Below are 16,951 nucleotides of genomic sequence, written 5' to 3'. Positions count from 1 at the left end.
GTGATATTAAAGAAGAAAAAGGATGATACGTTTCGCCTCTGTATAGATTACAGAGCATTGAATAATATCACTGCTAAGCACAGGTATCCGATGGCTCGCATTGATGATTTGCTAGATGGATTACATGGAGCCGTGGTTTTCAACAAGATAGATCTTAAGTGTGGCTACCATCAGATCCGGATTAGAGCCGAGGATATACATAAAACCGCATTTAGAAGCACGTTTGGTCAATATGAGTTTTTGATAATGCCCTTCGGACTTACCAATGCTCCGGCTACATTCGTCATGCTTATGAACAATTTACTACGTCCGTGTATCGGAAAGTTCGTAGTACATTTTATTAACGATATCCTAATATTCAGTAAAAGTATTACTGAGCATCGTGAACACTTAAGAACAGTGTTCAATACTTTGAGGAAAGTAAGTCTTTATGTAAATAAAAAGAAAACTATACTGTGTATGGTTAGGCTTGAATATTTAAGATTCATAATTACTCCACAGGGGGTAGAAATGGATCCAAAGAAAGTGGCTGCGATACTAGCTTCACCAATCCCTCAAAGTCTGACCACGTTGCGATCATTCTTGAGATTTGTCCAATTTTATAGAAGGCATATCAAAGGATATTCCTAAATAGTATCGCCATTGACTGATCTCACCTCAGATAAAGTACCTTTTATTTGGGGACAGAATCAACAAGAAAGTCTTAACACCATAAAACAAGTTGAGGTCACAGGACCAGTGTTAAAAATAGTTGATCCCCAGAAACCGTTGTTCCTGGAAACCGATGCAAGTGGCATTGCGGTAGGAGCAGTTCTCCTTCAAGAGGGAAGGCCAGTAGCCTTTAAAAGCAAGAAGCTTTCTCCCTCTCAAAGGAATTGGCCAACTCATGAATTGGAGTTGTATGCTGTTATCCATGCTTTGAAAACATGGAGGCATTATTTGTATGGTTCAGAGTTTTGTGTGGATGTGGATCATCATACTCTGAAACATTTTTGTAAACAGCCTGACTTAAGAGACCGCCAAGCTAGGTGAGCAGAGCTCATGCAAGAGTTTAATTTAACGATTCGGTATCGAAGAGAAAAAGATAATAAAGTTGCTGATGCGTTGTCTCGCATTATGCACAACCTGAGTTTCACGTTATTAGAGAGTACTCTAATGATCAAGATCAGAGAAACTCAAAAAGTGGACGAGTTTGTCCAGAGCTTATGGCCTAAGGCTCATGTGTTAAAACCCGGGGAAAATGAAAAGGATGACCTGGCATCCAGAAAAGGCCAAACTTATGCAAGATATACCACAAGGGATGGTATGCTGAAAAGAAATGACAAGGTAGTAGTACCTAGTCAGAATGATCTCAGGCAGAGAGTCATTCGTCGACAGTGCCATGATAGCCCATGTGCGGGACATCCAGGGGTCGAGAAGACATATGATCTCGTAAAGCGAGATTTCTTTTAGCCAAAGATGAAAAAGCATATTCATGAATATGTGACACGGTGTTTCTCGTGTCAGGTAAGCAAGGCCGAGCGGGTGAAGCCACCCAGACTTTTACAGCCCTTGGAGATACCACTAAGTAAGTGGGAGAGCATTTCCATGGACTGTATTCTAGGGTTGTCTGCGACACAAGGAGAGTATGATTCTATCCTTGTGGTGGTTGATCGTCTAATCAAGATGGCTCACTTCATTCCGACTAGAGAGTAAGTTAGTGCCCCGCAAGTGGCGGATTTGTTTATTAGACATATATTTCGTCTGCATGGATTGCCTAGATCCATAGTGTCAGACAGAGATGTCAGATTTACCGGTCATTTTTAGACAGCAGTATTTGAGACACTAAGGACTGAGTTAGGAATGAGTAGTGGGGATCATCCTGAGACGGATGGTCAGACGAAGAGTCAACCAGACTTTAGAGGATATGCTGAGGACATATGTGTCATTGAGACAACATACATGGGACAAGTGGTTGTCATTATTGGAGTTTGCCTACAATGATAGAAAACATTCCTCTACCGGGTTCAGTCCGTTTGAGCTGAACTATGATTATAGACCAGTCAATCCAACTATAGTTGGAGTATCTCAGAAAGTGCCTAGTGCGGCGAACTTTATGGTTCAGATGCGAGAGATGCTAACACTTGCGAGAGCTAATATCCGCCAGGCTATGGATAGAGCCAAGGTGTATGCGGATGAAAACCGGTCTATAAGAGTATTTAAGAAAGGAGAAAAAGTTTTTCTCAGAGTTCCTTCGCACTCGAAGTCGTTGACTTCAGGAGAGTGTGCTAAGTTATCACCTCGATACTGTGGGCCGTGGTTAATTCTTAAGAGAATAGGCAAGGTAGCCTATAAATTAGAATTGCCACAGGGGTCTAAGGTGCACTAGGTTTTTCATGTTTCGCGCTTAAAGAAATTTTTACATACAAGTGACTCACTAATCGAAGGTGTGGTTTTGTTTCAGAGATAGAGGATAATGCGAGACGCAAACCAACAAGAATCTTGGACCGAGGAACAATGCAAATACGAAATCGGAAGATACCCACGGTGTTGGTTGCATGGCATGGTCAACCTCTATCCGAAGCTACCTGGGAATCCGTATACCAGTTGCGGAGAGTGTTCCCAGACTTTATCATCAAGAACGCTGATGTCTGAAGAGGGAAGGAATGTTACGCTCTAGTCGAGGTAGCATGACCTCGAAAGAATCAGTCGACATTTTCCTTAAAGAATCTATGTTTATAATTATTTGTTTGTGCTTCATGTAAATGATCGGGAGGAAATTAATGTCAAGGTCCTAGGTAAGGGTTGATAGCACCAGACTAGGTGGATCTAAGGCTAAGGGCCTAATGCAAGGAATGTGCCTAGGGGCAAAGGATTTTAATGCATCCCAAGAGAGGGATGAAATATTGTATTAGGAAGACCCTGTGAGGATGACATGTGGCATCTAGATCCATCTAGGGAGATGGGGCTTGTTGAAGCTAGAGAGAGAAGAGAATGTGGCATTCACGTAATGTTTTTGATTCGTAATTCTCTGTCTGCTCGTTATGCTTCAGCAAGGTTGGCTGGGAGGATTAATTAACGGTGCTGCTCCCGTGATCTGTAGTAGGAATAGTTGTATATTGTGTTACACGTACGACGTTCTTGTGAAGGCTTCCGAATCCCAAGAAAGACCGTACGTACTACAGTCTACGCCCAAATGCCAATCACCGACTCTCTGCCTGCACACCGACCTTGCATCTCAAGAGACTATTTAGGCAGCCGTTTGCCCTCTATTTAGGCAACCCTTTGCTCTCTTCTTCAACACCTTGCTAGGCAATCCTTTACCCTCTTCTTCAGTCCTCACTCCCGAGTCCCCTCAGCCCTTCATTCTTCAGTTTACCCTCTTGCTTCCCTCTATTTAGGCAGCCCTTTGTCCTCTTCTACTTGCTTTGGAGGTCAATGGTCACCGTACAGTTGGAGCCCGCAGCTTGCCTCTACACTCTACCTGCTCCAAGCATCAAGGTAATTGCAATGCCTGCTCTTTTTTTCTGATTTGCAACAAGTGCTCTCTTTAGTTGATGCCATCTAACAGGGCAGTCTGCAAGGGCTTCAAGCCCTCTTTGGAAATTGTTCCTTTGCCCAATGCCTTATTTGCCCTCTTTTGCGAATTTGCAGCTTGTAAATCTGCAAATGGGAAGACAAAAAGGACTAGAATAGGAATTTGTAGAGGCCTTAAAGCCTTTGGGAAAGGGCCAATACACTTGTAAATGTAAATATTACCCTCATTCATGGGATGGAGGACCGACCCGTATAAGGGCACATTTTCTTGGGCTCACAAGCTTGGGGTTGACAAGTGTACCGCTCCTAAAATTGTGAAAGATACTTGTCGAAGATTGTAGGCAAAGGCGACCCTAAAAACTGCTACAAAACAGCTTATTGAAGATGTAGCTGATTTGAGAGATGTCTCGGTGAGTGGTACGACAAGTGAAAATGCATCTGACAGTGCATATGAGCCAAAGCAAAAGATGTTAAAGATGTCAAAGGGAGCCTTGGAAAAGGCATGGGAGTCATAAGCACGGAAGGATGCATACATTGCTCTCCGTCGTTTTTTCTTTGCAAAGAATATTCCTCATTGAAAGGTGAGGAACCCTTATTTTTTGGAGATGGTTCGTGCCATTGGCTAAGTTAGACCTACCTTCAAGCCTCAATCAAATCAAAAGATGCTACAGTTTCGAGAGAAGTTAAAAAAATATGACTGCACCATAACTTGTGATGGTTGGTCTGATACTCGACGCCGGCCTATAATCAATATTATGATCTCATGCATATTTGGTTCAACCTTCTTGAAGTCCATGGACACAAGTGGGCAATATAAGTCGGGGGAGTACATCTTTGGGATACTAAAAGATGCCATTCTTGATGTTGGGACTGAAAATGTTGCAGGTTTGTATGGACAATGCATCTAACTGTGCGGGCAGGAGAATTGGAGGAAGAGTGGCCTCACATTTTCTATACCAGATGCACATGCCATTGCCTTGACCTCTTGTTTGAGGACATTAGAAAGCTTACATGGGTGAAGCCAGTGTTGGTATTGCTAACATGATTGTGACATTTGTTCCCCAAAAAAACACACCGTGTTAGCAATGTATAAAAAATTCAACAAGCACAAACACGGTTCGCTTACATGTTTATTATGTTAGCAAACTTGTTGGATGAGAGGGTATACAATGGATTGCGCCGCATGATTGTCAGTGATGAGTATTGTAAGAAGAAGCTGTCATGCACTGTGAAAGCACAACAGGTGTCTTCTATTATATTGGGTGCTTTATTTTAACAAGATGCAAGACTCATTGTGAAGCTTTGTGCACCTATTTTGAAGATCCTTCGTCTGACTGATAGGGAAGGAGCTACCATGAGAATTGCATATGGACTCACTGATCGGATGGTCGAGAAGATGACAACTATTTATGGGATTGAATCCTCAAAGCTGACTGATGTTAGAGCCTTGTATATTTGTAAGAAAATAATACAACGTCTGTGCTCAACAGATAACAGAAACTCGTACACAAGAGAAAAAATAGATAGTGTGGAGAATCAAAAATTTGATTACTGTAAAACTGATACAATAAATAACACTGCCTTTCTACCGTACGCTCTTGTGAAAGAAGCTTCAATGACGTGCTGAAAATAGTAGAGAACGGAAGCTGGATGCTAAGGAATCAAGGTTGTTGTAGCCAGATGATGAAAAAGACTTCACGGGCTTGCTCTTATATAGAGCACCACAAGTAGTAAAATAGAGCAACCCAAGAGTGGACTACCCCGAAAAATGCTCCGTCTATCCTCAGTGCGATCAGTCATAGGATGCCTTACCGCACTTGCATGTAGCCTAGTTGACGGTGTGCCAACTCTATCTGACCTCGATGGAAGAAAGAGCAACTGTGGGTTGCTTCTTGCTGACCCATGACACAGCTCAAGATCAAAGTAAGAAACAATAACCTGTCATTAATCTCCTACTGTCCACGTCTCTTGCCCAATCCGAGTCACAGAATCCGATCAAGATGTCCTTGATATAGGTGATGTCATAATCAAGTGTGCCTTTGATATATTTCAACACCTGCATCTCTGCCCTTCAATGGTTCTCCTGGAGCTTATTAAAAAATCTGCTTAATATACCAATCACAAAGCTGATATCCGATCGCGCGTTGCACAAGTAAATCAAGCTGCCCACAAGCCTTCTGTACTTCGCTTCATTCACCAGTGGTAATGAATCCTCGTTTGAGAGCTTCACGTCAACCTCCATAGGGGTACCAACTATCTTACACTCAACCACGTCAAATGCCTTCAGTATCTCTAACATACTTTAGCTATAAAATGAAGATCTGTTTCGACTCTTGTCAAACTTCAATCCCCAAACAGAAATGCATCAGTCCAAGGTCTGTTATTTCATGCTCTCTTCCTAGCAAATGCTTTCTCTGCGAGATCTTCTCTTCATGGTTTCCTGTTATGACAAGGTCGTCCACATAAAAGATCACGATCACACATGTCTCCTTCTCTGAAGATATATAAATTTACAACAAATGGACTCCTCATGAACTCGTTTTACAGAAAGTAGACATCAATCCGCTAGTACCACGCTCGTGGGACTTGTTTCAATTCGTAAAGTACCTTCTTTAGTTTACAGACTTTATTTTTTAAACTGAGAATCTCAAAACTTGGTGATTGTTCCACAAATACCTCTTCCTTGAGATCTCCATTCAAAAAAGCGAATTTTACATCCATCTGAAACACAAGCCAACTTTCTTGGACAACTAAAGCCAAAACATTACGAATTGTGGTTAGTCGAGCTGTGGGAGCAAAAGTATCCTGATAATCAAAAGCATGTACCTGTGCGAATCCTTTTGTCACGAGCCAAGCCTTGTACTTATCCAACGTACCGTTGGACTTGTACTTGATCTTGTGCACCCACTTAGTGTCGATTACCTTACGTTTTAGTGATCAATCCACAAGGTCCCAAGTGTTATTCTTCATTATGAGACCATACTCCGAGTACATAGCCTCCATCCACCTATCATCACCATGTGCCTCTTCAAAACACTTAGGTTCTTCAACACAGATCATCTGTCATCAACGCGTAGTTGACCAAGTGTTCTTGCATCCTTTACTCCTCTAATATCTTGGACTAACGGTGTTCGGATGGTTCCTCGTCAATGACTGGAGGTTCTCTGTCATCCAAAAGTTGCCTTACCTACTTCGAGAGTGACCGTTGCCGTTGTGGTTCTGCAGACTCTTCTTTCTCCTCTATCTTGAATCCTTCCAAGCACCGTTAGGGGAGTTCGATCTGCTATTGGTGGCGATACTAGATGGGTATCCTGATCCTGGTTGTCTGGGAAGGAAGCATCCTCCTCCAATTGATGCGATTATTCTGAGAAGACCACATTGCAACTTATAATTACTTTCTTAGTAACAAGATTATAGAGACGGTAATCCTTTGCCTCTTCACTATAGTCCAAAAAAATACACTTCCGACTCTTCGGTTCCCATTTAGTCATGTTAGCATCAGAGACATGCATAAAACAGTCATATTTAAAAACTTTGAAATGTGCAACCAAAGGTTTCTTACCAGAAAAGGCCTGCAGTGAAGTCATCCCGTTCACAGTCTTCGTGTAGCTACAATTCAAAATGTAAACTGCAGTGTTACATGCTTCAGTCCAGAAAGTCTTTGACAAATCTTTCTCTTTCATCATACTCCTGTCCATTTCGCAGATGGCGCGCATCTTGCGCTTTGCTACTCCATTTTATTGTGATGTATGTGATGGGACTTCTGTCTCTTGATCTCGTGATTTTTGCAGTAACTTTCGAATTCACTTGATGTGAACTATCCACCTCTGTCTGATCTCAACTTTTTCACCTTCCTTCCCGATTCTCTAGACCATTACATGTCATTCCTTGAACTTACTAAAAGCCTCGTCTTTAGTCTTCAAAAAGTATATTCATATCCTTCTACTGTAGTCGTATATCCATATCCTTCTACTGTAGTCGTCGATCAATGTCATGAAGTAGTAGAAACTACCCAAAGCTTCCGTCTCCATCTTTTTGCAGAGGTCCGTGTAAACCAGCTCTAGAGGAGCCATTGTCCTACTGGCCTCTTTAAGAAAGGGATGCCGATGCTGCTTGTTCATCATGCAAGCTTCACATACATCGGACAAATCTGCAATCTCTGATAGGTCTGTAATCATTCCACTTTTATGCATCTCCTTTAAAGAACTAAGGTTTAGATGACCAAACCTCTCATGCCACAGCTTAGTGTTCTTGACATCCGCTCGAGCACTGAAAGCTGAGAGTCTGTAAATGTTGCGCCGTGTACCTTTACCAATGACCTTCCCTTGAAGATCCAAAATCTGTGCGTCATTCTTATCGACGTGAACTTTGAGGACCCGATCCGTGATCGCAAAAACGAACAAACAAGTTCTTCTTGATATCTGACACATAAAGAACATCGAACTGTTTTACAACTCCATCTGACTTTAGAGCAATCGTACCTTTTCCTTTTACTGGACATTTTGCATCATTGTGTCGACTGCTACCAAGATGTCATTTCCTACCAACTGTAGAGAGGTATACCAATCCTTCCGATTGATCATGTGGCGCGATGCACCACTGTTAATAATCCACGGTTCATCCGCAGGTACATGAACTGCCTCCGTGCAAATCTCCTCAATTGCTACGAATAGCTCTACTGGTACTGCCTGCGCGCTATTGCTGGACTCTTTCTTTACTCCGTTCTTTTCATCTGTAATCTTCTTCCGACACTCATTCTGCTTGTGTCCTGCCTTGTTGCAATAGAAGCACTTGATCTTTTTCTTTCTTTTTTTATCATCAAAAGAAGATGGGTTACCAGAGTCCTTACCCTTACCTTTCTTTGATCCAACGTAAAAAGCCAAATCTTCTCCAGTCCTCATCTTTTAACGCATCTCCTCCAAAATCATTGCGCTGAAATCCTCAAAGTTAAGGGACGAATTTTTGTTCTGCGTATTCAACGCTATAACAAGACCGTCGTACTTTGGTAGAAAAATCCGTATGCACCTTCGTGCTAGATTCTCGCTGGTGATAGTGATGCCAATCGCAGTGATCTGATCGCACAGATTCTTCACCCTGGTGATGAACTTCTCTACCGCTTCAAACTCAAACAATTTTTTGTTCACGAGTTGAGTCTTCAGATTTTGAATTCGCGTCTGATTCGTGATCTCGTATTGCTTTTTCAAGACCGTTCATGCCTCTGCCGCTGTGGAGACATGTTGAATTAACACCATGACAAAATCACTTATATTGCAGATAATAGAACACAGCGCATCTGCATTTCTTCTTATCCACGCGAGAATCTCATCCGCAGTTGGTACTATATGTTGTGCTGCATTGGTCGGATTAGATCTCGAAACCGGTTTCAGGTCCACCTCAGTAGCAGTATCCCAAATCAGTATCTCGTACTGATTTTTCAAGACCATCCATGCCTCCTCCGCTGTGGAGACATGTTGAATTAATGCCATGACAAAATCACTTACACTGCAAACAATAGAACACAGCGCATCTGCATTTCTTATCCACGCAAAAATCTCATCTGCAGTTGGTACTATCTATTGTGTTGCATTGATCGGATTTGATCTCGAAACCGATTTCAGGTCCACCCCAATAGCAGTATCCCAAAGCTCGTATGCGCTTAGGATGGTCTTCATCTTGAACTTCCAGAGTAGGTAGTTAGTGTCGTCCAACTTTTCGCTTTCGTCGAACGGTGGGATTCGCAATCTTGTGGACTGAGCCATCTCTCACAATCTGTTCGCAAACAGAAATACTACCAAATCTTCTTGCTAGAGTCCAAGCTCTGATACCATGTAAGAAAACAATACGTCTGTGCTCAACAGATAACAAGATCTCGTACACAAGAGAAAACAGATAATATGGAGAATCAAAAATTTGATTACTGTAAAACTGATACAATAGATGAACCTACCTCCATCCGTGCGCTCCTGTGAAAAAAGCTTCGATGGCGTACTGAAAACAGTAGAGGACGGAGGCTGGAGGCTAAAAAGTCAAGGTGGTTGTAGTCAGATGATGAAATGGGCTTCACGAGCTTGCTCTTATATAACCACCACAAGTAGTCGGTTAGAGCTAATTCGATGACCGATCCAGTCCACCCAAAACGATCGACTGGAGATCGATCTCGAAATAGACCACCGACCACACGATAGAACCGATGCGCAAAATAGAGCAACTGACCTATGGTCACCGTTCGACCCAGAGCCATCCGAGATTTGAGACTCCAAACGGACCCTGGAACCCAAGAGTGGACTACCCCGAGAAATGCTCCGTCTACCCTCAGTGCGATCAGTCATGGGATGCCTCCCCGGCCTACTCAAATGCCTTATTGGTAGGTGGAATATGATGCATTCTCCATTGCATGCGACAGCGTTTGTTCTCCATCCTATTTGGAGAGAAAAAATCAAATAGTGACAAGGAGATGCACGATGGATGGATGGATGCCATAGAGCGGTACACCAAGTATGATGTTGACAACCAAGGCACCTTATGTGATGAGTTGGATATTTACAAATCCATGTCAGACACATTTACTCGTGTGATTGCAAAGGATGAAAAGAGAATGCACCAAGGGATGAAATGGTGGGAGACATTTGGGGCTCACACACCAAATTTGCAATGGTTAGCTCTTCAAGTGCTCTCGCTAGACACATGTGCTTCTCCTTGTGAGAGGATGATGTTTTGCCTTTTATGTTTTGAAATTTGGTGTAGTTACTAGTACCTACTTCCTTTGATCATGATGTTTTGGTGTAGTATTGATTATTGATCTATGTTCTATGATTCCATCATTTAACAGTGGACACTATGTATGAATCATGATGTATCAAAATCTAGAATCCAGATGACTACAGTCTCTGGAGATTAGAGTCTTTCATGAATGATGAATCACGATTCACGACTCATGACTCATGAGTGATGACTTTAAAATTAATACAAGTTTCAAGTTTCAGTTTAATACCTCTATTTCAATTTAATGTGTACAATGATCAATGATCAATCTATATTTTTCTGAAATTTTTTGGATAAAACTAGAGTCACGTATGTTTCAGCCAAGGATTGAACCGTACTCCAATCATACTTCCGTACTCGTATGACGTATGCGTATGGTAACGTATGGAAAAAACTATGGTCCCGACACACTGAATACAAGGCATCCACAACAAGAAATGCTCATGCTTTCATGCACATATGGCTCGGGACTACCATGGAAAAACTTTTGTCATCCCACACACTCACACACTAGATACTATGCTCTGGATTTCGCTAGTGGAACCGCACTACACATCATCATTTCCCATAAGTCCCTGTAAAAGCATTTACAATCTCAAAAAAACATCTACATCAAAATAAGCCTCTTGATGAGTGTCCATAAACTCAAAACTACCACCCACTAGCTATGTGCATAACTATGTGCCTACTCTCCAATATAAACAGTGCTTAAAAACTTATTACAGATTTTAGCCTATCAGCGCGTGGCACACTTATGCATGCTCCTTATATGATGTCCTGAGACAAACACCGCCAGACATGTCCTCTATTCCCAAGCCCACTACTTGTCATCTATTCACTAAAAGCAGAATGTGCTGGCTATACTTCGCCGGCTCCACAACCGAAAAGCACAAGATCACGAGCACCTTCAGACAGAGCACTTCGCACATGGACAGAAGATTCTAGCACCAATTCTTGCACTTATGTTTAACCTTACACCAACATGGAGCACCACCACTATCGTATCGATACACAAAGCAAGAGACCTCATGTACACCGAGAACTATCACACCCTCATGATTGGCCCAACATTGACCAAGATCTATGGATCGGTATGGATCGGTACTAGAGAGGGAGATAAGCAGTCATACAGAGACACGGGGGCAACGAGCACTAGGACAGGCAAGATTCAAGAGACAGCACTCTACTCTAGACCACATTTTCACTCTGAAGGCTATCATTGAGGAGGCTAGGTTCAAACATCAAAGAGTCTACACATGCTTTGTAGACTTTCGAAAGGCCTTCGACACTGTTCCATGATCCCGCATGATCAAGAGACTACAGGAGATGCAAATTCCAAAGACGCAAATTTGAGGTGTGATGAGCTTATATGAGTCAATCAAAGGTAGGGTCGGTGTTGCAGACGGTCTATCGGATTGGGTCGAGAGCACCATTGGAGTGAAGCAAGACTGCCTTCTCTCTCTCTCTTTGGACTCTACATTGATGAGATCACATTTCATCGATCACCTAGGGAGCGAGGGTTCATTACTAGGTAATCTCATACAGATATTGTTATATGCTGATGATATACTCCTTATATCCTCTTCGGCAGAGGGGCTACAAAGAGATCTAGAGGCATTAGAGGTGTTTTTGAGAGAGAGAGACCTGATGGTCAACCTTGGAAAAACTAACGTTGATAAAAGAAAAGGGGGAAAACCGGAGAGCCCCTAAGCAAGAGATGCGATTACTTTCAGGATAGAAATCATGAGCGATGCTTGGCTTACTTGCTCATATCCAAAAATGAAGAAAAACATGTCCCTTAACACGAAGGCTCCTTTTCATAAGAGATGTCGATCCAACCCACGATTCCTCCTTGCAGTCTTCCACAATCGGTAACAACATTACATGGATTCCAGCAACCACATCAAGTGTCAATTCTTTCCCCAGGTGGAGCGTCGAAATCAGCACGTCGATCACCCTCCTCCACATCGCACAGGTTTTCCAAATTCTTTTGCCCACGTATCATTTTCAATTCCTTCCTTTCCTGGAGTAACCTTGGCATACATTCCTCGTTTTTCTCCTAAGGTTTCTTTACCACTCTCCTTTGCTTACATAGAATCACCCCATGGCAAATTTAATTGCACATTTGGCCCCCTAGGCACACTTTCTACACACACTTTTCACATGCAATTTTGCCCTGTATGCAAACCCACATGAACCAGCTAAAAGCCCCTTGACCGGTGTACCAATTGGAGATTCATCATCTCCCATTGGGATCCTTGCAGAGTTTTATTCAACTTCTTTAAAAAATATTTACATCACATCTTTTTTTTTTCCTTTTTTCTTTTCTTTTCTTTTTCTTTTTTTTTTTTTGGTGAAAATGTCCTTGGAGCAAAAAAGCCCCGTCATCTGCTAAGTAAGTGTACGTATGTGCCTACCCCTTTTATTATATACAATGCAAAAGAGCTTACTACAATCACATGTAATAGTTTTTTTGTGCTCCTTATATTTTTCCTATGAGTCTATCTTAAGCTCAATAGAGGAAATCACCAAAAAACACATCTACAACATTTTTTGCAAAAACCTCAAAAGGACACTTTTATTTCTTGTTATGCTACCAAACTTCTCTCCCTCCCTCCCTCCCTCCCTCCCTCCCCCCCCAAAGCTTGTGGATTTCAATTCACCCACCAAGATATGCACGGATCTTTTGGAACTTTGACAAAGCATGGCATGTTCAACATCACCTAGTGAGTGTAATAAAATTTAGCCAATTGATTATAATCATTGTGTTCATGCCTAACCTTTTCTTCTAAGGATGACTTGAATTTCTCTTGAGAGCTCTCCTCCTTCCTTGCAACATTTTAGTCGGACGGAGTTTAACTGTGTTCGCGTCAGTCTTTCCACCCCGATTGACGATGACTCAAGCTTCAACCAATCCTCGCCCGCTTCCACCGGTCGCAAAAAACATTATTTTCTCAAAAGACGAGTTGCAACAGCTCAAAAAAGATACAGAGCAGGAGAGCTCGACTTCGCTCTTTGCTCGCATCCATGGGTCCCACCCTTCTAGATTACAAGCCAAGGACTAGATGCTCACCGCTCTACCTGGAGAACTCGTAGGGCACTTCTAAGATGCTCATCTACTTGGGCGAGGTTTCTTCCAGATTGTTTTTGACTCCTCGTAGGTAGCACGTACAGTGCTTCAGACTAGTCCGTTAGCACTAGGCTCCAGGAGGATTTTTATGACCCCCTTTTTCATTGGGGTTTGCTCCTATCAAGGAAGACAGCCGGACGACGTCACTCTTCATCAGATTTCCAAGCCTTCCTCAGGTGTACCATCGACTGCTACATTCCATTGTAGCCGCCTTTGGAGTGGTTACTGAGATCCCCCCTCTCCCTAAGATGCCTACTTCAGCAACAGAGGCAGTCAAGTCCGATGGGGTACCGCGTGTTAGGGTCATTGTCTCTGACCCTAACATCTCAAATGACCACATTATGCTTCAGCGTCCAAATGGCTCCTTCAGACAAAGAGTCGAGATTGCAGGGAGACAGGATCACTGTAGGATTTGTAGGACCCTTGGGCACCTTGCTAGAGATTATCCAAGGAAAAAGAAAAGACCAAAAAGATCCACGAGTGCGCATCATAGCTTCACCCGACCTGGACCTTCTTTACAACCAATTCCTACAGTCTCACGTGCCGCTAGACCTTCGACTTCACAACCAAGACCATCAGTTTCTCGTCCTGATACTTCTACAACACGGACAGGACAGTCAGCACGTCCTCCTTCGGTCGTCCCCCATTGGGTGCCTGTCAGAGTTGAGGAGCCAGTACCTCAGCCTTCCACTGATGGGACTGTGGACCCATCTCTTTAGACAAGAGACATTCATGTCCTGGTTCCATGTGCAGATGAACTGCTCTTGCCCCTGGTCATGTTTAGGAGCGCTCACCTAGGGAGAACTTTTTTACAGAGTCCCGTGCCTTACTTGAGAACAATGCCAAAGTCGTGGCTGAGGTCATGAAGATTCATACAGAGGTCATGCAGCGACAGCCCCTTCTTTTCGTGGCTGAGGTCATGAAGATTCATATAGAGGTCGTGCAGCCACAGCCCCTTCTTTTCTTACACGTCTGTCTATACCTGACAGAGGTTAAGGAGATTATTAGTTCCACTCCTCCTTCCGAAGAGCTCCTTCGCACTCTTGCACTAGAGGTACTTCGCAAGAGTTCATTTTCAGTTCTGACAGACTTGGCTGAGTTTGAGGCAGAGGAGGAGTTTGTACCCTCTACCCTCGGGGAGCACATCTTTCAGACATCCGTCAGACACATCCAAATGCCGTCTTGCAAGTTGCCACCGATTTCTATGCCTCCCTTCTTACAGCAGATCCTCACACTGAGGCCACAGATGATGCTAGAGTGGTTATTTGGCGGCACCTACCGGGGTTGGTGACAGGGCATATGATTGTTTCACTTGATGGACCTTTCACCAACGTAGAGTTCAAGACTGCTCTTTCTGCCCTTCACAAGGGCAAGGTTCAGATGGACTTACCCCCATATTTTTTATTACTTTTTGGGATCAGATTGGGGATGTAGGTGTATAGGCTATGCGAAGATCGTTAGACACACTTTTGAGTCCCCAAATGAGGAGGACAAGGGATCAATTGACTGTAGGGGTTAGGGTTACCTGTACCAGAATTTTGCCAGCTGTTGGTACTGTTTTGGAGCAGTGGCTGCAAGGAGAATACACCTAGGAACTGCCACGATGGTACAGCACAGGACTGCAGGGCAGAAGGTCTTCACAACAGCAAGGAAGATGGACTGCCTACGCTGTCCATGTACAATAATAACAACCAAAACTACTAGTTGGTTAGTGCCTGACCATCTGGACCAGCTGGTCTAATAGGGACTGGTTGGAGGTCTGTTAGTGGACCACCGTAAACTGGCGTGGCTAGCTGAATGCTAGCTGCCCGTCAATTTTGTAAAAACTTATGTATGCTTTACAATAGAATGCACTGCATCTTGAGCATCACCTGGCTTGGCAATATATTAGGCATGGTGGCAGAATCTGGCAGTTTTCAGACTTCTTGCCCTTCATTATGACACTCTTACCTCCACTGCCTACCAGCTACTACACTCCTTACCATCCAATATGGCCAAGTTTTGCAACCTCTTGTCGAGCTAGCACAAGGTCTCAGCCCGCATACATGAAGCCCAATCACTCTGAAATTCGTGTTTCACATGCAACCCAAAACAAAGCAAACGTGAACTCATGAGGCATTCAACACCTTGCAACAACTTTGATTCAAAGAAACCTTAACCAAAAGGAGAGTCAAAACCAAAATCGCTCATTGCAAAATTTAGATAAGATATCCTTGTCATAAGGAGGCCTTTTGAACCCATAAAACATCATGACTGCTGCCATATTGAAAATATGGTTAAAAAGAGTTGTGGCCTACCTGGTAAAGACAATAAGATACAAGTCCACCAATTGACAGCACACATGCTATGAGGACACATATATTTCCAGTTGATGAGAAGCGTAATATTCTTGGGAGCTGGGCAACGATGAAGGGAATCACAGATGCAACCATGATCCGAGCAGACAGCATTGTCAAATCGTCATTTTCAACTCCCGTGTCTGTGGAAACGCAGCTCAATAATAAGAAAGCATCACAACTGTAATAAGCCAAATAAATAAAATGAAGGATAAAAGATACAGATTGGAAAAAGGTAGGACTACCAATCAAACCAAAGGGCTTGCTCAACTGCCTATCTCTGGCAGTAAGCTTTCCGTTTTCTTCCTCCAAATCACATCGACCCAGAATGAGGCAACTTCCCCATAGAATTGTTAAAAGCATTACAATTGATCCAGCTAGCAATCCAATACCAACCAATACTTGTTCCTGAGCTTCAGCCTGGGTACCACCCAGTCCAGAAACTACAAAAAAGCAATGTATCATGTGAACGCCTGCCATCATTCGTTGTGATAAAACGATGCCAGCACAAAGAAAGATTGTTGTTGACATTCTTTAGAGATAGCACAACCTTACTTTTTAGCATTATTATTTACAAAAGCATACATTAGTTTGTCTTTATACAAATACTGCATTGCAATAAAACCTTCCAAGGGCTAATACTAAAGACTTTCCCATCAACATTAGATCTCTCTCTCTCTCTCTCTCTCTCTCTCTCTCTCTCTCTCTCTCTCCTGCCTGAACTGAGAGAATGTTGCAGTCAAAACACAAGTGGAACTGTGGAGTGAGTGTGAGAAACTGAGGGAGGAATATAATGTGCCTCCAAAGAGGGAATTAAACAACAGAACATCTGTCTGCCCAATAGGGCTTAATACAATTGAAAGAATAAATTCTGTATGAAGGGAATAAACCCACACTGCAAAAGACCATTCACATCCCCTTCTGCTGAAACTCAAACAAGTGTACGAAAGAAGCCTCCGTGTGCACTGAAAGGGGGTGGCTGACTTTGGTATAGCTGGTGGAAGTAGACCTCAAGCTCCTCCTCCATCTTCTAGCTGAGAACGTAAGGAAGCCTGCTAGGCGGCAATAAGCCTAAAAGATGCTCAATGCAACAATCCTCCGGTGTACTGGTGGTAGGGACAGAGGGGCTCTCCTCGTAAAGAAAATATCATGGTCTTGCTGTAGTAATACTTGCTGCTAGGGTATCCTGACTTGAGCCTACTGAATT

The 16,951-nt window shown here is 43.0% G+C and overlaps 1 protein-coding gene across 2 annotated transcripts in view; it reads right to left on the bottom strand.

Moving 5' to 3' along the window:
* Positions 1-16,951, bottom strand: part of LOC147904074 (sodium/calcium exchanger NCL2-like) — a 64,691-nt gene that overhangs the window by 26,190 nt on the left and 21,550 nt on the right. For both annotated transcript variants that reach the window (XM_087370399.1, XM_087370404.1), the window contains exons 2-3: positions 15,990-16,187; positions 15,706-15,887 (exon numbers count right to left, since the gene is read on the bottom strand). In XM_087370399.1, the coding sequence (XP_087226525.1) occupies positions 15,706-15,887; positions 15,990-16,187 (380 nt within the window). The remainder of the gene's footprint in view (positions 1-15,705; positions 15,888-15,989; positions 16,188-16,951) is intronic.

The sequence above is a fragment of the Dipteris shenzhenensis genome, chromosome 3 (assembly GCF_047967505.1).
Source record: "Dipteris shenzhenensis isolate YYH24624 ecotype China chromosome 3, Dip_SZ_1.0, whole genome shotgun sequence".
NCBI lineage: Eukaryota > Viridiplantae > Streptophyta > Polypodiopsida > Gleicheniales > Dipteridaceae > Dipteris > Dipteris shenzhenensis.
This window is presented reverse-complemented; position numbering and strand designations above follow the sequence as displayed.